Below are 21,178 nucleotides of genomic sequence, written 5' to 3'. Positions count from 1 at the left end.
AAATCACATAAGTAGGGAAGTAGCAGAGCCCAGGTTTACTCCCAGTTGGGCCTCTGGGGGTCCACAGCTTGCCCTCTCTCCAGCAGTCCTCCAGTGAGACTGAGTCTCCCCATAGCCCCACCCAGAACCAGTCTGTCCTCCCAGGACTAGGGCCAGCCCAGGGATGTGGCTAGAACTTGGCTCCCACTTTTTCTCCTTCTACAACTCAAAGGAAAACCCTTGGCCATTAGCTCTGTGAGCGATTCTGGCCTGTGGGTGTAATCTAAACAAATTCCTCCCAACACCTTAGAGTCTTAATAACACAGCTGGTTTACCATGATCTCCCAGACACACTATTAGGCTGAGTCAGTATTCATGTCCTGTCCTGGAAAATAATTTTCTCTCTTGGTTGAGGAGAAGTTATTACCATCAGGCTGACTCCAGACCCTCCGCCTGCTGACCTGGGTTTTCCTGGTTTCTTTTGCGCATGGGTGGGTAGATCAGCTATGGGAGGATAGGGGTTTGGGGTTGGAGGGGGAAGGGCTGCAGTGAGAAGTCTCTGAGACTCCCATATCTTTCTCCACTCAAGCCTGGAGTGTATTCCAAAAGAGAGGTCCCACAGGGTTCTAGAAAGTACTCAGACATGGAACCCAGGGTTGATTTTGTCACTCTCCATTAGGCGTGAATTGGATTTATTTTCCCCTTCCTTTAGTATTATAGATGGGGACACCAAAGCCCAAAGAAGTGAGATGACTGGCCTAAGGTCACCCAGTGAAAGAGCTGGCACTAGATCCTAAATGTCCAGATTCCTCATGTCAGCCCTTTGCCCTGTTTCCAGCATGACCAGATTTACCCCGGGTTTCAAGGGGAATGACAGGTGACCCCTGCCAGGCTCATCCACCAATCCCAGAATCATAGGCAAGAGGGAGTGCCAGGTTTTAGAATAAAATGCCCCATTTACACACTAGGCCACAAACACATGCGACTCATTAGCTCCCATCAGGGAGAAAACAGTAATCCAGAATGGGTTTGGTTTCTTGAAGCTGGACCCAGATTGGCCATGAAATCTTACTAAGGTCGTCTCCTCCCAGCGCCCCCCCCCCCCGCCCCCAGAAGCTAGGATTCTTTACGGGTTCTGCAGTGATGCCTGAGAGTCCCCACACCGAAGGGCAGGGTAATGTGGTCGGGGAAGTTGTGTGCCAAGGCTGAGCTGGTTTGTGATCCAGAGAAAGGACCAGGCTCGGAGTTGGACCCGGCAGGCTTCCCGGAGGAGGAGGCGGGGCCAAAAAGGGAGGGGTGGATCTTCTTGCTGATGGGAAGTGACTGAGTGGAGATTCAGACAAGGCTGGAAATCATCCTTCCCCTCAGTCCCCCTATCCCTGGCCTCCCTCTCTCCGGTACTTGTCCTTTCCCGCCGGGTCTTGGGGGCGCTCCGAAGGGTGACGGCGCCGCCTGGCCCTCGAGGTCCAGCAAGGCCCTGGGGGGCGCGGCCGGCCGGAGATCCTTTCTGCTCGCAGGGGTCTCCGCAGCCCTTACAAGGAGTTTGGCGGCGCTCGGGCGGCCCCGCCCGCTGGGCTCCCCCGGCCCCTCCTCCCCGCACGGTCGGGCCTGGCCGCGGGAAAGCTGCCTGCTAGGCGCGGGGCCCGGGAGGCCGACGCCGCCGGGGCCGCGAGTGCCAGAGAAGCCGCCACTCGCTCCCGAGGGCCCCGACGGGCGGGCACGCTGCTCGGGGCCCTTAGGCCAGGACCCGTGTCCCTCTCCGCAGCGTCGCCATGTCCTCGGTGTTCGGGAAACCCCGCGCGGGCAGCGGGCAGCAGAGCGCTCCCCTCGAGGTCAACTTGGCCATCCTGGGGCGCCGCGGAGTGGGCAAGTCCGGTGAGTGGGCTGCGGGCGGAAGGGAAGGGGTCAGGTGGGGACGCGAGAGACGGGGAGCGGTGGAGGGAACCGGGCGCTGTGGGCTCGCGGGCAGGCTCTTGCACTGGCTTTCGGGGCTTCCTGCGCCCAGGTGGGTTGGATGAGACACCGTGATGGTATCCGTCTTTGCCTCAGCTTCTCTGTTGCTTGGCTCTCCCTCAGCTTGTTTTCAGCTCCTCCATCTCTCAGCTGTCTTCTCTTCCTTGCCTGTCTTTCCCTCTGTGTCTCCCTACTGGGTCTGTGTCCTCCTTGTCTGTGACCCCAGCTCTCTCCCCTCTGTCTCTGTGTCTCCCAGTCCTCTGCTGGTCTCCCCCTTGCCGTTTACCGCCCTCCATCTCCTCTTCCGGGCCAGCAGTCAGCCCTGGTGACTGGTACCAAAGGGACCTGTTAGGCACTGATCCCCAGCCCAGGGCACCTATGGAACTTAGTCGCAGCTTTGCTGCTCCTTGATTTAGGCCGGGGGAGGAGGGGCCCCAGGCCCCTGAAGGGAGGTTGGTAAAAGTCGCTGGCTTTTGGGATTTCCCAGGGGGAGGCTGCTACCCACTTCCCACCCCAATTCTCTGGGATTCTGGAACGAAGTGTGAATTCTTATCAAATGTATTTGTTTCAAGTCAGACCCCTCTCGACTTTATGGAAACACATTGGACTATGGTCTCAGGTGCCTCGGACATGTCCTTGATGAACAAAGCGCTTGGATTTACACTCAGGCCATTTCTATCAACACTGAGCTCTGCCTTCAACACTTTTGGCAGCTGGAGCCCAGCTGGAGCCCAGGGTGTGGGGAGGGTGTCACCATAGGCAAAGATCCAGAAAAAGGGTTCACCGCTCTCCCTGCCATTCCCAGTCCCAGGCAGCTGAAGGGGGGAAGGCAGAGGGGGCTCCTCCACTGGCTGTTTTCCAGTTGCAGCCATTAGTGAATGGCCATCATGGACTCAGCTGTGAGTTTCCTTCTCCAGAGTATTCTTTGAGACTCCCTGGGAGCCTACTCTCCACTTTTGAAGCCAGCCCCCTGGCTCAGAGATGGGACTCTGAATCATGCTTTCCTAGAGAAAAGATTTGCCCTCTTCCCTTTGAAAATGAAATTGTTATCTGCGGCTCTGTCACTGGTACAGTTTAGCCAGTGACTACATGAATGAAAGAATTTAAATTTTAAAATATGTATTCCCTGGGTATTAGTTTGCAAACTGACACTGTTAGGAATCCTGGGAAAGAATTTTAAGGATTTTCTTTAAAATACTGCATTACTTTTTAAGAGTTCAGTATAGTAGTGGGCTGGCCCTCAGCTTTATGTGGTTAAATTCTGAACAGAAATCAATCTTGTTAATGCATTCCACCTGGGGAGAACTTCCCCAGGTTTTATGTTCTGTGAGACTCCCATGATGAGTGTGGAGGCCTTAGAGCCAAGACTCGAGGACTGAGGACTAGAGTGTGTTTACTTGGGATTCGGGGGTTCATATCCCTCCCAGAGATCACCCACTGATCAACTCAGCTCGTACTCTCTCTTTGGCTTGTAGCCAAAGCCGGGATAAATGCCTCCACACTTCAGAGTCTTTGTGTCTTGTCAAGGGGAGGTCTCTCTTCAGTTTGAGTCTCAGCAAGCTGACCCTAAGGTAACTGGTTGCCTGGGTCCAGACCCCTTAGTTAGGGTCTTCACAAACGCCCCTTAGGCTTGCCTCTCATTTCTTTTCTTGCCGCCATCCCCCTCCAAAAAAAATCCCAGAATGCAACCGGGAAGGACATGGTTCCCCATATTTCTGGTTTCCTCTGAGCCTCTCAAACCAGTTCCCCAGCTCTCCAGAGAGCAGAGGGGTCACAGAGGCTAGATAAGTCCTCCCTAAAATGAGAGGGGCAGGCTCCAGGGCCCAGCAGCCAGACACGATGGGGAGACTGAACCAACTTCTTCTTCTTGCAGCCCTGACGGTGAAGTTTCTGACCAGGAGGTTTATCAGCGAATATGACCCCAACTTGGGTAAGGACCCACTCCTCCCTGTCCCTCTTGCTGTGCCCACTTGGATCTCCCCTGCAAACACACATATGCCGTTGTGGGCCCAGGCCTGACCAGGACCACACATCTGGGGGCCGAGGGGAGGAGCCACCAGGATGACTCAGCCCATGCGACAAAATGTTTTAAGTTCCAAAAGTGTACCCTTCCACAGCTCACCCCAGACAGCTTGGGGGTTAGCCCAATTAAGAGAACTGAGAGAAGTTGATTTGCCCTAAAATATGAGGTATGATGAAACTTAAAAAAAAAAAAAAATGAAGCATTGCAGAATATCCACATCCATTAAGTGTTTTTCTTCCAGATGGTTATTCAGTGTACTTTTCCAGAAAAGCTGGACAAGACATTTGGGAAATTCCCTAGTAATACTGGCTTCTAAACCAGTTTTTTAACCACACAAGAAAACTAGTCTTGTTTGGTAGGTGTATCATGATGGTGTATTGGAAAAAGGGATGCCCTGGTGTCAGAGCTGAGTTTGAATCCTGGCTCTGTCACTTATTGGCTGTGCACCTTTGAAGCAGTCACCTAAGCTCTCTGAGCTTCTGTTTCCTCATCTGTGAAATGGGCATAAAAATACCTATCTCAGAGAATTACTGTGAGGATTAAAGAAATAACACATGTAAAAGATGTAGCGTACTGCTTGACCCCCAGAGACATTGAGTGCGTATTCACTTCTCCTTCCTTCTTTCTCCTCAAATGGCTTCCCATCTGTGGTGGCTGAGATTCGCCCAAGTTAATTAGATCACTGTTTCTGAAAATTAATTTTAGCAGCAGGACCTTTTCCTCAGATAGCCTCTTACATGGAAGCCCAATACCTAAATACGTAAAAGCAGAATTTTATTAATATAAATGTAACTTAAAGCTCACATTTATAGCATTTCTTTATGGTAAACTTTCCACTGAGAAAAATGGGGTGTCTGGACGCTCTTTGCTCTTTGGAAATGGGGGTTGCAGTCTTAGATTATCTTCCCCCTTCATAAGAATTGAATAAGGCGTTTGTGGAACCCCTGAAGGCCCTCTGAGGAAACCCAGGGCTCCGGGAGGACCCTGGGGTCCCACAAATGAAACCTCCACAGTGCAGCACCACCGGCAGCAGGCCTCTGATGGAATGCGCCCTTCACGCCTGAAGGAAAGAGCTCCTCAGCCCACTGGTGCCCCTTAGCCCCTCAGTCCAGGCTGGGATGTTGAATCCCAGTGTCAGAGCAGGAAGGGATGTCAAGGCTACTTGGTCCATGGTTTTTAGAATTTATTCCTTACGTAGCAGAATCCCTTCTTCCACGGAGATCTTACACAGAACCCCAGAGGTCAAGCAGAGGAAGCAGAGGGGGTCCCCTGGCTAAGTCAGGAATGCAGGGCAGACAACTCGTGGGCAGTCCTTAAGGGGTTTGTTCCTCAAAGTTTGGTGTGACCGCCTGTGCTTTGACACAGCCCCTCGGCTACAGTGGAGGAAGAAGGCCCAAGGAGCTTTGTGGGCCAAGGTCACCAGCAGGTCTGAGGGGAGCCCATTGATTAGCAGAGGTCGGTGCCCAGGGGAGTGAGACACAGGAGCATGAAGTCAGATGGGCAGGGTGGGGGAGTGGGTGGGAAGGGAATGCGTGGTCAGACGGTCTGGGGCGGGGATGTGGCAGCCCCACAGTGGTTAGTCACCTCAGCCTTTGGTCTCCTACCACACCCTGAGAGCTTCTGAGCTGGAGAGATGGCCAGACGCTCTCCTGTCGGCCATTCTGGGAGGCCAGTGCTGCTCCTTGGGGGTCCTGTCCACTGTCTAAACATTCCCGCCACTATCCCATGGCTGGTTCCAGCAACGGGGTTGCGGGGCGGGGGGGGACTCTCGGACCAGAGCCTTTCCTTCTGTGGAGAAAGGTCTGAGCATCCAAGGAAGAGTTAGCCATGTGGAGATGTAAAACCACCCTTTCCCCTTTTCAAACACCTTCCAAGAGCTTGAGCTCAAAGGGGCCTCTGGAGGGTGGACACCTGCGTTGTTCATTCCTATTTCCAGCTTGGAGTGCAGTGCTAAGCACAACACAGATGCTCTTAAACATGGGATTTGAATTTTGGTTTTAGGGTTACCCTTTAAAGAAGAGCTCCTGTTATTATCCCCATTTTACAGGTGAAGAAACTGAGGCAGAGAGGGCTCAGTGGTTTGCCTAAGATCATGGAGAACCTCAGGTACAAACGAAGATGAGACACCACTCCAGTTGCCCTCCACTAAGGGTGGTCTTATGCTATCGAGGACCTGAAGTCAGAAGTCTGTGTGGCACTGGGCTCTCTGAGCCTTGGTTTCCCCATCTGGAAGATAGGACTAATAGACTGTGCTCTGTGTGTGAGCTGTGCCTTGTTATAGGTTGTGACTGTTAAGAGTTGGTAGGAGCCAAGAGAGTCAGTGCCTGGGAAAGGGCTTCGCCTGCGCTGAGCGCTCCAGGAAGCGAGCAGGGGTATCCAGGAGAGCGCCCTCCTCTCACAGAGGGATTGGGGGCATCTCACCTGGTTTGCCCAGGGCAGAATGACAAGCTTCCCACCGCTCTTCTCCTCATCCTGCTCCAGCAAGGATACAGGCACCATTTCTGAAGCATCATCCCATACATACTCTGACGAGAGCTCCTTTGGTGACGTTTTAAAAATTATTACTGTAAATGAGAGAAAAATACTTTGGGAAAGGGGTCTTCTCTCAGCATTGATGTCCTAAGAATGTTATTTAGAACTAGGAGTTAGGAAACCCGTATTTACTAAAGGACTCTAGAATGACCTGAGGGCAGGCACTTTGTGATGGGGAGGCAGGACATTACTGTGACTTGGAAAGGAGCCCCCACTGCACCCCCAGCCCCTGGAGTCACCTCACTTGCAAAGGGGGAGGGAGCTGGATAAGATGATTTCATGACCTCTGAGCCTTCTCCACTGTGCCCATGCATGTTCCACGGCCTCAGCTGGACGGGGGGCTTCTGCTCTTTCCCTGTACTCTGCACACATAGAGCTGGAGAATTGGCTTGTCCACTGAGCAGAGGGAGTGAGGGGGTCCCACTGTAGAGCCCCAAGTTCAAGTTCCTTCTGATAGGGTGCTGTGTGGCTGTGGGAGAGCTCTCTCCTTTTCTGGGCCTCACCTTCCTGTCATCTCTCTACGGAAGAGCTAACAGCAACCTCAAAAAGCTGTTGCATTTAAGGGACTGTAAGAGACCAAGGTTGGGCTAATATATTTCCTTGGGCTGGGCACAGCATGGTGCCTGTGCAAAGGCACGCATCAGACAACTCTGGCAGGAAAATAAAGAAAAATCTGAAGGAGATGTAGGTATCCAGGGGCAGCTCTTCTTGCACCAAATATAGTTAAACATTTGGGGCATATTTTCCATTAGATTTTTTTTTTTTTTTTTTTGGTCTTTGAACAAGAACGGCTATTTATCCAAGTCCCCACAGCAGGCGGGGGATGGGAGCTGTCTATGATTCCTGCTGGCTGCTAGTGGACCTGGCGTGAGTCCAGGCCTGGCTTGGCTGCCAGTGGCCCTCAGAGAGAAGTGTTTGTGAATTCCGCCACGGCTGGGGGGTACTCTTCTCACAGTGGCTGCTACCAACAGGCAGAGAGGGCTCCAGTTCTGCCCAGAGGGTTCTTCTTTGGGGTCACTTGGGGCACAGGGGCACCCCCCCCCCCAGGGAAAGGTGAGGGCCAAGTGCACTCACACGTGTGGGCCAGTGGCACAGGGGAAAGTTGGGGGTAGGGAGAATGATTGTGACAGCGAGGTCCTCCTTGCAGGCCTGGCCACTTGATACTTTCTCAGGTTTGAGGTCATGAGAACTTAGAAAAAAAAAATTTGTAAAAACTTATGAAATCCAAATAAGGTCAGTGGTGTAGTTCATAGTATGGTACCAATGTCAATTTCCTGGTTTTGACTATTGTACTATGGTTATGTAAGGTGCTAACATTGGGGGGAAAGGGGGGGAAGAGTACACAGGAACTCTGTACTATTTTGCAACTTCTACATGAGTCTAAAATTATTTCAAAAAAAAAAAAAAAAAAAAATCACCTAAGAATGTGAACCTGCCCTGGAAACTTTGGAGCACTATGTCCCCACTGTCCTTTCCCAGGCATTTGTGGAGGGCCAGGCCCCATGCCTAGGGGCCCATCCAGTCCTCATGCAGCCCTGTGAATGGTGCAGGGACAAGCATTTAGCACAGCGCCTGGCACGGAGTAAAAACCTGAAAACTGTTAGCCAGTGTTGTCACATCATCCCTATTTTAAAATGAGGAAACAGAGTCTCAGAATGCTGAAATGACTTGGCCAAGGCACACAGCTAAAAAGTAGCTGAAGTTGGGTTTGATTCCCATCTCCAACCTAAAACTTTCAACCATCCTAGATTCCTCTGCTATTATTTTGACCAGGATTATTTGTAAAACCTTCTTGGGACTTCTTTTTCTTTATTGAAATATAGTTGATTTACAACGTTGTGCCAGTCTCTGCTCTACAGCAAAGTGACTCAGTTATACACATAGAGACATTTTTTAAAATATTCTTTTCCATTATGGTTTGTCACAGGATATTGAATATAGTTCCCTGTGCTATACAGTAGGACCTTGTTGTTTATCCATCCTGTATATAATAGTTCACCTCTGCTAATCCCAAACTCCCAGTCCTTCCCTCCCCCACCCCCTGCCCCTCCTTCTCGGGTCTTCTCAACAGGCTCTGACCCACCTCCCCACTGCCTTAGTCATGTTGTGTGTTTCTCCTTTCTTGTCCCTTCCCCACCGGGGGCCAGAGGGTTGTCCTGATTGTCCTTGGGGTCTTCCTGTGGGCCAGGTACTGTGGTTGGAGGAGAAGTGGGTGGAGAAGCTTGGGGTTCAGGTGGGAGGGGCTGGCAGTGCAGCTCCTGAGGCCTCTGCCGCTCACTGGGCCCGTGAGCCACACACTCCATCCTGCAGGTGTGGTGGGTGGACCCAGAACACAATCCCGTACCCTGTGGCATGTTCTGTGAGTGCCCCCTGGTGCTCTGAGCCATGACAGTTGGAACAGCATCTCCTTGGTGGGAGGGTCTGCCCGTGTCCTCCATGTGGGTGAGAGCCAAGGTCTCTCCAGTGGTCCTGGCTCAGCCAGCCCCAGAGCAAGTCCCCCAGGGGTGCACAGGGGTCCAGCAAAGGGAAGCTGGGCCTCAGACCCAGCCTACCATCGAGTGGCCTGCCCTGCCTCTGACTGGGCTGACCGTCTGTGTTGCAGAGGATACCTACAGCTCCGAGGAGACCGTGGACCACCAGCCTGTCCACCTGAGGGTCATGGACACTGCAGACCCGGTAACATTACCCCCATGACCCATGAAGAGCTGAGAGTCAGTGCAGCCTCTTGGGAGGTCCTGCTTCCAGAGTGTGGGCCTCAGATGGGAATCTGTAAACCTTTTAAGCTCCAATTTGCTATGCGTCCCTGATTGAGGTGCTGACCTCTCTGGGCCTGAATCTATTGATTTGCCAAATGAGAAGGGATAGGAAGGGGCCTGGGGAGACCTGATGATTGTTGGTGTCAGCTCTGAGATTCTGTGCTCTGGGGCTTGATGCCTGTGTACACATGGAGACAGGTGCACACACGTGTTTACACAGAGGCTCCCCTGGCCCAACCCCGCCCCGCCGCCCAGTACATACATCTCCCTGTGTCCTCACCACCCCCTTCCAAGGCTGGATGCCAGTTCTTCTCAGAAGCCAAAGGGGCACCATGAACCTGACCCAAAACCAGCAGTGCCCAGGCACAGCCAGGTCTCTGTAGGGGCCATGCCAAAGTCTTGGCTCTGTGCCCCAGAGGCCAAGGTCTCCAAGTCTGTGGCTGGGTGGTGGGAGTGAGGCTCAGAAACAATGTCTCCTTTCACAACAAGCCAAATCCACACTCAAGTGCCCCTTTGAAAAGGGCCCTGCTGGGGAACAATATACAGAGATGCAGGGAGCGGGGAAGTGGGATGAGGCAGCTCAGGTGAAGGCCTTTACCCTGGCCTCCTCTGCCCCTGACAGAGGCTGCCCTCCTTTGCCCCAGGACACCCCCAGGAACTGTGAGCGCTACCTGAACTGGGCCCACGCCTTCCTGGTGGTGTACAGCGTCGACAGCCGCCAGAGCTTCGAGGGCAGCAGCAGCTACCTGGAGCTGCTCGCTCTGCATGCGAAGGAGACGCAGCGCAGCTACCCTGCTCTGCTACTGGGCAACAAGCTGGACATGGCCCAGTACAGGTGAGTGCGGCGCTTTGTCCCACATCCTAGAGCTCGCTTTCTCCTTTCTCGTAAAAGCGGTGTCATCTTCAGGGATTATCTGGCTGCTAAGAAGAGTAATCCCCTTGGATGTAGATAGAAGGGGGTGTGTTGTAAGGGTACAGCGGGCAGGGCTTCCAGGCAGCCAAGGGCAGGAAGGGAAGAGCATCTGGGCTGCACAGGGGCTGGACCCTGAAAGTCAGAAGAGAGGCCACTCCTCCCATCCTCCTGGGGCTCTGAGGTCTCTCTCAGCCTCACCCTTTCTTTCCTGAGACTATATGACCTTCTGTTTCCACTCCCCACAGCTGGCTGGTCATCCAGTGCCCAATTCCAATTCTGGGGAGCGAGGCTCTGATTGGCCACCTGGGTCAGGTGTCTGCTCTGGTCCAACCAGCTCTCGCCTCACTCAAGCGTGGTCCCCAGGCTCATTCCCACAGTTGGCTGTGCTGAGGGCAGGTTCTCTTAGAAAGAGTTGGAGTTGAATCAGAGACCACAGACTAGGCCAGAGGGCAGATGACCACTGAGTGCTGCAGCCGTATTTTGCTTGGCTGGCACAGTGTTTTAAAAGACCCGGAATTGGAATGCTTTGAGGCGGGACATGCCCCCTCCAGCTGAATACAGGCCTCACACTCCCCATGGCTTACCTCCACCCTCCCCACACATTCAAGTTGCCCGCCTGGCCCCTGAGGCGTTTGAGACTGTGATGCCTCCACCTGATGAGTGGCCCCACTGGCCCTCTCCAGCACATCTGTCCTGTGTGGCCAGCCCACCTGCGAGGTAGGGCACCTCCCACCAGCCTTCCTCCCGTCCCTTCCTTCTCAGGGCTGGTCACTCCTGCTTCCCCAGGCCCCAGAGGCCTACTGACTGATGTTAGGAAGGAGGGGACACTTAATATAGATCAGGGCTGATGGGCAGTGGGGAAAGGGGGTGTGGTCTCATGAAGGGGGCTCACGGTAGGAGCCTTCAAAGGTGGGCAGACCCTCAGACCCAGACAAATTCCATCTCAGGGAATGAGGAAAGTTGTGTGATCTTAAAGCCAAAAGGTAGTCTTTGAGGAATCACAGATCCCGCAGAGCCTAGAATAGGGATCAGAAGACTGGATTGTGAATAAACCAGTTTTAAATATGAGGAAAAAAACTAGGCCACTGTTTTGGTCCCAGTGTTTGCCAGTGGGATTGTCTGAAAGTGGTTTGGGGGCAAAGAGCAAAGCAGCATCGTTTCCCTAAGAAGGAGTCATGAGATTTATCCCCACTTCCTTCTTCGGTCAAGTCCCGAGGTTGGTAGGTCAGGATTTGATGGGCACAGACAACGTAATTTTTAGCTGAGCATTGGTCAGTGTCTCCCATGATTGTCTTGCAGCTAAAGGATAAAATATGGGTTAGAGCGGTGATAACCACTGATAACATTTTCGCTAGGCTACGCCAAAATAAGAAAAAGGGTAATGATGTTATATGCCCGGCTCATCCATTCACGCACACACATGCACGTATGGGGTTCTTGTTTCTGAAAGCTCATTATTCAAGACCCACAATGACAAAGTTTCAGATTCAAGTTCATCACAAAGGCACATAATACCAAGTATTCTTTCAAAAGGAGTTCCTCAGGAATCTGTGAGCTGACAGTCAGGACACCAACCCTGGGTGGGGAATGGATTAGGCGCTCTGTCCCTGACCCTTTTTGTCCCAGTCTTTCCCTCTGTCTGTTGAGCTAGCCCATTTCCAGCCTTTGCTCCTGCCAAATTAACCTTGGCTCAGAAACCTTTTCCCACCATACCCACCCTGGTGTCCCCTCTCAGCTCCCAGGCTGTGCCACTGTCCTCAGGAATGGCAGGTGAGGCAGCTCAGCAGTGAGATTTAGCCATTGAAACCTTGGCCTCCAGCCCTCAGGGACCCCTCCCCCCACCCGCCCCCTGCCTCTTCTGGACATCTGACCTATCCAAGGGCCAGTATTTTTCTCTCACCCTGATTCCCATGGCTTTCAGGACCTTCCTAGTTACAAATACTTGATCCCATCATCATGGGAGGTGGTACAGGATGAAGCTGGGAATAGGGCTGCTCCCTCTCTCGTGCTGTCACCCTTGCTCTCTCCTGCCTCTCTCCTGGGCAAGCAGACAAAACTCCCTGCCACGAGCCCTGAGACCTCTGCCGACCACAGGCGTCCTGAGTCAGGACCTCAGCCCACCAGGCCTCTGTGGACACTGTGGTCTCACATCCTTCCAGCCAGACCACCGCCTTTCCCCAGAGCTGATCCCACATGCCAGGGCTGAGGGTGGCTCATTTCCTGACTAAGGGAGTCAAGGAGATGTGGGGCTGGGAATGCCCATCTTCCTCTGGCCACAGGCAGGGTCTAGCCAGGGACTTTGGGCCAGCTTCTCCCTTCCCCTCAGCCTCGTTCTGAAATTCTGGCTTCAGTGACATCAGCCGCCATTTATTAAGCAGGGACTGTGCTAGGCACTTGACACAAATCGTCTTTCTTAATCTTAACAACCCTGAGAGGCAGCTCTCATTATCCCATTTTACTGATGAGAAAACTGAGCCTCAGAGAGATGAAGATGGTCACCGAGCTAGTAAGTGAGGATCCAGGTGTAGGCCTGGGCCTGCCTGACTTGGATGCATGCTCCTGACCCCGCCTCACCCTGCTTCCCCGCCAGGCAGGTCACTCAGGCAGAGGGCATGGCCTTGGCAGGCAGGTTCGGGTGCCTGTTTTTCGAGGTCTCTGCCTGCCTGGACTTCGAGCACGTGCAACACGTCTTCCACGAGGCAGTACGGGAAGCACGGCGGGAGCTGGAGAAGAACTCCCTGGCCAGGCCCCTCTTCATCTCCGAGGAGAGGGCCCTGCATCACCAGGCCCCACTCACGGCCCGGCATGGGCTGGCCAGCTGCACCTTCAACACACTTTCTACTGCTTGCTTGAAGGAGATGCCTACCGTGGCCCAGGCCAAGCTGGTCACTGTAAAGTCATCCCGGGCTCAGAGCAAGCGCAAGGCGCCCACCCTGACACTGTTGAAGGGCTTCAAGATCTTCTGAGGGCCCCTGCTCAGGATTCCAGGCTCAGCGCTGGGCAGTCTGCAGGGCAGGAGCTGGCTTCTCACCACCGGCTTTCCTTCTGATGGAACAGCAGCCCTCACCCTCTGGTGGACAGCTGACCCCTTCTCCAGCACCAGGCAGTGTCCCTGACACCCAGTTCACTGTAGGAGCAATAGGGACAGGCAGAAATTCTGCTCCTATTCCCTCCAGACCTTGGTTTCCATGGTAACCACCGCATCCCTCACCCTGAAGGAAACAGCCACTGTGACAACGCAGGGACCTGGGGTCAGCCTGAAGTGGAAGAAAATTGCAGCGTCCATCATGGCGCCATCACCCCTTCCTGCTGCATCTACAGCCAGGCCTGATGTGGCCCCTGGTGGACAGCTCTGGGTGGACAGCTTCAGGAGGCACTGCATAAGTGTGGGCCTGAGAGCATCCTGCCCTGAGGTCCCAGCACCTCCTGGTGGACGGGAAGGGCAGGGCAGCTGCAGGTTTTGGGGGGCCAGAGCCTGGCCCTCCTCTTGCCTTCTGACCTCACAGAACCCCCAGGCAACAAACCTCACAGTTTATCCAAGTAAAATCTAGTTGCAATAATCCTACGGGACAGCCTGTGAGAAGCAAAGGTGTCCCAGGAAGGCCTATTTCCAGTCCTTTGCCTCTCAATGAGGGTAGAGGCAGAGGGCCGTGGGTAGGCCAGGGTAGGGAGCCTCCTGTGTGTGTTTCCACCAGGAGGCAGGGCCCCCGTATTTTCCAACCTTAAATCAAGGACTCTGTCCGCAGGCCCTCAGGACCAGCCTTCTCAAGTTTACTGATCAAAACTGCAGAACAAAGTCATTCTCTCCCGTGACAATCACCCAGGACTCCAGGGAGCCCACAGCTGGCTGTATCAGACATCCAGTAGGGAGAAACACAGCTTTCTGTTTGTAGTCTGGTGCGGCAGGACCTAGTACCCTTGGCAATGGGTCTGCGTGTTCAAAGTCCACTTTTGTAAGATACCACCTAAAGCATTTTTGGTTCATAAAGCAAATTTTTGCATCAATTATTTGGGGTTGCCACCACAGCTTATACTGCAACACGGTGGCTCAGACATGGGATCGCGACACTCCTTTGGGATCCCACGGTTAGCAAGAGAAGGGTCTCAGAGGCAGGGAGTTTCTTAGTTTTCTAGCTCTGTTTACCACAGGGCCCCTGGCCCAAAGGAAGTCTCTCACGGACCCTCAGCAGATCAGCAGGTAGAGGAGAGGCCTGTGGTGGGGGAAGGGAGGGGGAGGGGATTCTGAGTCCAGAATCCTGCCCCTTCCTCACTCAGCCCTTCCAGGAGCTTGGATTGAAAACAATAGCTCTTGCCCAGACTTCAGCCACCTTCTGCAGACGGAGAAGCCGAGGTCAGAGGGAGGCTGTGAACTCCTCAAGGCCACGTGAGGAGTCCTGGCCAGGCTTCCTGACCCACAGGCTCGCTCTGGATTTTGCACTTTTGCTTCAAGCCACTTGTGTGTGGACCACTGCCATTTGAACAAACTATGCAACTCCAACTGCCCACATGCAGAAGCTTTTTAATAAAAAGGTTTTGTTCGTTTTTTCCTAACAGGGTTTTAGTTTGATTGCAGTTCACTCACTCTGTCTGCTAACACCACGGGGGCACTGCCCTGCACCCTGACTAGCTCTCAGATTCTCGTTGGTCTGGAAGAATGGCTGGCGGCACATCATTGTCTTTTACCTCCATTTCCACCTGGGCCAACTTTGGCTTTTCTGAGAGCAAAGTCTCTCTTAGGGTGGTCAGGTTGTCGTCATCTTTGTTTCTGGCCTCGGCCAAGTACAGGACTTCTGGAGTTTGTTTTTCCGGTGGCAGCCTCTTTTGATTTCTGGGAGGAGAGAAAACACTATGGAATGTGAGTTCCCTGAGTTGGGGTGCCGAGTGTTTGGGGTAAGACTGGGTCTCCCAGGTGGGTTAGTGAGTTTGAGGTAGAAATCCAGTACACAGTTCTGGGAACAGTTTCGGGAGAAGCCGAGATGGTGCCATGGTTTTTGGCAGAGAAACATCTTATACTTGTCTGTGTGTCACCTTACCAAATCCTCAGTGCCAACTGTGAGCTCAACTACTATTGCTCCCCTTACAGGTGATGTAATGTGGCTCAGAGGGGCCAAAGGAGCACATGCCTGGGACGTGCGTTTAAGTTTCCTGACTCTGAGTCCCGTGTTCTTTTCACCAAACCACATTTTCTCATCGCAGGGCTGTCATCCTACTTAGTGCAAGTCCTTGTCACCCCACACCCCATCCCCACCCTCATTCCACCCCATCTCTAGACAAACTACCTCAGGAAATTCCTAACTTATCTTCCTGCCTCTAGGTGCTTACTTCTCCAAACTGGCCTACACACACCAAATCATGATTGTAAAGTCCCTGTGCGTACACATCACTCCCCAGCTCAAGCACCTTCAGTGGCTCCCCACTCCCACTTCCTTAACCTGGCATTCAAGATCCAGTCTTCCTTCCAATAACTTTCCCAAATGTCTTCCCTCTGAGGTGGTTCTACTCAAAGTACCCACCTCTAGATTTCCTGGCCATAGTAGAGGGACCCGGCTGTGGTTAGAGCTGACCGCCCAGTCTGCTTGGGCCATAGGGGAGTATCTCAGTGTCTGCTGCTTCTGAGGACACCTGCCTTGTCTCTAAAGTGACCTTCTTGAGGGGGATGCTTCCTGACAGGGTGAGAGAGGAAAGGTCACCTTCTTAGAGGCTATACCCTCTGGGTCTTTTTATATCCTGCATCCAGACTGATCTTGCTAAAACATAAACCTTTCATGTCCCTGTGCAAAGCTCTTCTTTGGCTCCCCAGTGCCCATGAGCTGGAACCTGAACGCCTTCGGATGGTCCCCAGGGCCTGTTCACTCCGGGCTCTGCTGCCTCCTGTCGTCGTCCTCCCCCTGCCCTCCTCACACTCCACGCTGCAGCCCCTCGGGCCCTCCTCCTCCCGCCTCGAGCTTGGTGTGTGCTGTCCCTTGGTCTGGAAGGCTTCCATAGCCCACCCTCTCTCTCTCTTTTTTTGCCCCGCAGGCCCCAGATCCCATCTCTGTGCTCCCACAATACTCTATTATGTCCCACAGTCGCCACCTGTCACTCTAAACTACACTTAACCTCCCCACCAAACTGTAAACTCCATAAGGCCAGGGCTGAATCTATCTTGCCCAGCCCTGCGGCCCCCGCTCTCAGTGCGGAGCTTAGCGCAGAGCAGGTGCTCAGCTTATTCTGTGGAATGAATGATGACTGGGCCGTAGCAGTTCCTAACGACTAGTTACCAACGTGAGCCAAGGGCACTGGGTTATTTCTTTCTGGCTTTACAGCAGAACTGTGAGGAGGATTCATAGATGACATAAAATATAGCCCAGAAGGAAGAGCGTGGGGGTTAGGCCAACCCTTCCATGGGTCCTCAGGGGCCTTTTCCTGTACAGTGGGAATAGGTGATTTGTGCCAGCCCCACCTTACAGGGCTGTCTTGATCAAGTGAGAGAATGTGAAGGTGCCTTTAAAATTGTGAAACATGATACAGATCTGAGGGAGAGATTCTCATTATTATTGTTTAAAAGTTACTGCTAGTTACTAGGGCTATAGTAATTATTGAATGAATGGGAATGAGTGAACCAAGCATTTGTTGAATAACTTCTAGAACCAGACTTTGTGCCAGTTGCTTGGGGAAACAAAATTGAGTCAAATGTGGTCCCTGCCTTCAAGGAGCTCTCAGAAGTTAGCCCTGGAATCCTCCAGAGAGTTTAACAAAATGCCAATGCCCAGGTCCCACCCTACACCCTTTGTGTCAGAATCTCCAAGGTGAGGTACAGACTTCTGTGTATTTAATATTCCTCCTCAGGTGATTTGGTTGTGTATCCAGGGTTAAGGAGTATTGTTGTTATAAAGATGTCAGAATTACCCCAGGAGCCCCGACTGATCTCAGGTCTCTTTCCGTGCCCTGCATTTGGCCTTGGAGCAGCACAAGGCTTTCCCCTTTAAGGACGGCCCTAACTCTGCAAAAGCCCCCACTGTGCACTCGCCACAATCCTAGGAAGAGGGAATCCATTATTACTGCCATTTATAGAAGAAGAAGCTGGCTTGGAGATATTGAGTGTCTTGCCCAGCTACTGAGTGGCAGAACTGGAATTTGAACCCAGCTTTTGTGACTCCAGAGCCAGAGATCCTGACTTCTGAGATACACCAGCCCGTGCCCTGTTTGCTGGCCAGGGCCAAGGAGTGGTCATCGGGGACAGTTGCCAGTTTTTCAGCAGCTTTGGGTTCTCAAAGGACCCTAAAGGATGCATTTTGCTGTCCTAAAGGGTGGACAGCCAAGGCCCCTAGATGACCCCTCTCTAGGTTTCCTTTGGGAGGGTAGGGCCCCCCCCTCCAGAGACCACCCCCAGACCAGCTCCTCACCTGTTTGCCTGGATGTTCCTTCCCAAGAAGACGATGCTTATCACGACCACCACGACCACCAGGGCAAACATGGAACTAGTCCAAGGAGTTGCTGGGGAGGGACACACAGGACAGAGCCTTGAGGAGAGGCTGGGTGCCCTTCAGGCCCCTAACAGACCAGCTCACAGCATCAACCGTCCTGTGCTGTGGGCCAGGTATTGTAGAGAGACTCTAACTAAGCTGAAAATGTGCCCCCTGCCCTGCGGGAACTCCCAGTCCAGTGTGGGGGGGAGAGGGAGATAAGATCTCTGCTCTGAAGAAGCTCTCATCTACCTGGGGGAGACAGCACTGCAGCTGGGTAATAATAGTGGGCAAAGGAGGAGTGTGGGTGAAGATGAACTTCACAGTCTTCAGGGTTTTGCTAGGGGCTAGCCAAGTGCAGTACAAGGGGAAAAGGAAGGAAGGGAGGGAGGGAGGAAAGAAAGAAGGGGCGGCAGTTAAATTGGATTCAACACACTGCCCACAGACAATACGTAAAGTGGCTAATCTGAATTTGGATAATCAAGATTGGTCCACACTGTACCCAAGTGAGGCAGGATCTAGCTTCAGAGCTTTTGCATTTGCTATCCCCTCTACCAGGAATGTTCTTCCCCCACATAATCTGCATGGCTAATTCCTTCACCTCCTGCAAGCTTTATTCAAACACCACCTTCTTAGGGATGCCTTCCTTGACCACATTATGTTCCCTGCAGCACACTTCCTATTCCCTTTCTCTGCTTAATTTTTCTCCCTATTATGCATCCCCAGCACACTATGCAGTTTAGTCATTTGTTGATTTTCTGTCTCTTTCACTAGAAGATATGCTGCATGAGGGCGGAGCTTTTTTTTTTTTCCCCTTCTGTAACCCCAGTGCTGAGAACAGTGCCTGGTGCACAGAAGGAACTTAATAAATATTTGTGACTGACAGGATGGATGAGTAAATGAGTGGCCAGCCCTGAGAAAAGGAGGGTGCAGTTTAGCCAGACCCCTCTGGGTAGTGAGACCCCTCAGCCTCAGTCCCTGGCTTGGAGGAAACGTGCAGCCTGCTGCAGAGGAGGGGACCATGAAGGGGGCTTCAGCCAGATTCCTCTCTTTGTGTTGTGTCCACCACTTACCATCTTCTACGCGAAAAAACCAAAGCATTTCTTCCAGCAGCTCCTGAGGCACCTCGGTGCCAGGTGGGGTTCCAGTAAGCTCCTCATTGTAGCCCATGCCACTGCTCCTGGTTGGGATATGTTTCTGACAACAAAGTCCTTAGGCCCCTTCGCCCCCAGGTGCTCTCCTGGCCTCCTAGGTTCTGGCTCTTTGCAAAGCCCCAAAGCCTGCTGGAGACAAAGCAGAGAACATGACTGGATATCTCACCCCAGTTTACTCTCCCCTCCCTGCCCAAACCCAGCTCTCCTCAGGCCCAAAGTTACAGGACCAAAACAGCTGGAACTCCCGGAACAGGTGGGGCCTGGAGAAGCAGAGACCGTAGAAGTGGGAGTCACTCAAATCTTTATGAAAACTCATCATGTGTGGGGAAGAGCACTGACCTGGGAGTGAGGAGGACTGAGCCACTGATGGGCTGTGGGACTCTTGCAGGGGACTCCCGTCCTCCAAGAAGAAACCGATATCTAGACTATACAAAGAATTCTCGCAAATTAAGAAGAAAAAGACTAGAATCCTAATAAATGTGTAAAGGATATAAACAGGCAGTTTACAAAATAGGAGACCCAAAAGGCTAGCAAGAATATGAAAATAAACTCTTTGGAAATAACAAGAATGAAAATTAAAACAAAATGAAACACCACTTGGCATCTATTAGATTGGCGTAGTTTGGAAGGTGGATAATGCTGTGTGTTGGCGGGGCTCTGGGGCTATAGCCTTATGCACTGCCAGGGCGTGTAGACTGGGGCAGCCATCTAGGGAGCAAATTAGTCAAAGTAAGTGTACACATGACCCAGCAGTTCTGCTCCTGAGTGTATTTATATCTCAAAGAAAGTATCCCCGAGGATCATAAGGGGGCATGCCACACCATTTATGAAAATTCACATATGCACACAAAACAACAACACACATTTTACAAAAACACATTTTTAAAAAGACCCATTCAACACATTTGGATAATTATCACTGGGGGTGGGGAGAAGAAAAAGGTAACAGAAATGGAGATCCAAGTAAAGAAATAGAACAGGAGAAGGGTTTTGAACAGACCAATCATGAAATCATGTCATAGGGCTAAGAAGACAATGAGGCAAAGAGAGAACAAGAGAGGCCAGAGGCCTTCTCAAGTCGCCCTGCTCTGACACTGCCTTCCAATCCAAAATAGCCTTTGGAGGCTCAGCCAGGAACATCCGAAAACAAGTGGATGGCAAACAGCCAAACAGAAAAACAAGGTACTAATAAAAAGATTGCTATCAGAGTTTTCTCCAACTCTCCAGCTCTGAGAAAACTGAAGAAACATCTACAGATTTTGAGGGAAAATATTTTGACACAAATATAATATGGAGCTGAGTTTTTCCTATGTGAATGATCATTCATGGGTCAAGATAGAGATGGAAGTCAGGGAGAAAGAAAGACTTTTTTTTAGACTTTCAGAGACTCAGATGCCTACTACCTGCTTACTCATTTGAAGCATATAATATATATACTGAATAATGGAAAGACAGAGTTACAGGAGTGGCGAATCGATGTGATCTTGTGTTCCAGCTCCAACTGTCCAGAGCACTTGCTAAGAAGGGCTGTGAGTTTCTGTCCAGTCTCAGAGGCAGGAGTACCTGGATTACTTAGTAACATTGGCCACAGGCCCCTGTTGCATATGCAGAGCCCCCCTGAATACCCACAGAGAAAAGAGCATGGATTTCAAGACACCAAACACCAACTCCCTTTGGGGAAGTGGGATGGGGCCTAAACCCATGGGACATCCACTTTGAACACTTCTGTATTGTATACATTTCTTGTGAGCACATACTACCTTCATGAAAACAATACATGTAATTACATTTTTTAAATGTATGTATTTTGTATGTATATTCTAAATATATATTTTGTGTATTTGTATGTATTTTAAACGTATGTATATACTATCCAAAGAAAACGAAAACACAAATTCGAAAAGATAGATACAGGGACTTCCCTGGTGGCACAGTGGTTAACAATCCGCCTGCCAATGCAGAGGACACGGGTTCGAACCCTGGTCGGGGAAGATCCCACATGCCGCGGAGCAACTAAGCCCATGCGCCACAACTACTGTGCTCTAGAGCCTGCAAGCCACAACTACTGAAGCCCGCATGCCTAAAGCCCATGCTCTGCAACAAGAGAAGCCACCGCTCGCTGCAACTAGAGAAAGCCTGAGCACAGCAACGAAGACCCAACGCAGCCATAAGTAAATAAATAAATAAATAAATAAATAAATAAATAAATAAATAATTTTATTTATTTAAAAAAAAAAAGAAAAGATAGATGCAACCCAATATTCACAGCAGCATTATTTACAATAGCCAAGATATGGAAGCAACCTAAGTGTCCATCAACAGATGAATGCATAAAGAAGATGTGGTATATATACATACAATGGAATACTACTCAGCCATAAAAAAAATGAAATTTTGCCATTTGCAGCAACATGGATGGACTT

The 21,178-nt window shown here is 51.6% G+C and overlaps 2 protein-coding genes across 4 annotated transcripts; one reads left to right on the top strand and one right to left on the bottom strand.

The window, feature by feature from the left end:
* Positions 1-1,298: 1,298 nt before the first annotated feature.
* Positions 1,299-19,650, top strand: RASL12 (RAS like family 12). 3 transcript variants are annotated; one of them, XM_082448188.1, is made up of 5 exons: positions 1,299-1,854; positions 3,806-3,862; positions 9,090-9,163; positions 9,888-10,078; positions 18,956-19,650. In XM_082448188.1, exons 1-5 carry the CDS (start codon positions 1,752-1,754, stop codon positions 19,227-19,229), a joined length of 699 nt encoding a protein of 232 aa, XP_082304314.1. In that variant the 5' UTR covers positions 1,299-1,751; the 3' UTR covers positions 19,230-19,650. The 3 variants fall into 3 exon arrangements, with proteins under 3 accessions (XP_082304314.1, XP_082304315.1, XP_082304313.1); XM_082448189.1 differs by lacking the exon at positions 18,956-19,650 and adding an exon at positions 12,751-14,701 and having other exon boundaries at positions 1,367-1,854; XM_082448187.1 differs by lacking the exon at positions 18,956-19,650 and adding an exon at positions 12,747-14,697 and having other exon boundaries at positions 1,394-1,854.
* On the bottom strand, positions 14,659-18,880 carry SLC51B (SLC51 subunit beta). Its single transcript, XM_082448225.1, has 3 exons — positions 18,675-18,880; positions 17,542-17,632; positions 14,659-14,984 (listed from the first exon to the last, which is right to left on the bottom strand). The coding sequence occupies exons 1-3, from the start codon at positions 18,769-18,771 to the stop codon at positions 14,780-14,782; spliced, it is 393 nt and encodes a 130-aa protein (XP_082304351.1). The 5' UTR covers positions 18,772-18,880; the 3' UTR covers positions 14,659-14,779.
* Positions 19,651-21,178: the final 1,528 nt, after the last annotated feature.

The sequence above is a fragment of the Balaenoptera physalus genome (assembly GCF_965194825.1).
Source record: "Balaenoptera physalus genome assembly, chromosome: 2".
In the NCBI taxonomy this organism is placed as follows: domain Eukaryota; kingdom Metazoa; phylum Chordata; class Mammalia; order Artiodactyla; family Balaenopteridae; genus Balaenoptera; species Balaenoptera physalus.
The sequence above is the reverse complement of the archived record's forward strand: the minus strand, read 5'-3'. Positions and strand labels throughout refer to the sequence as shown.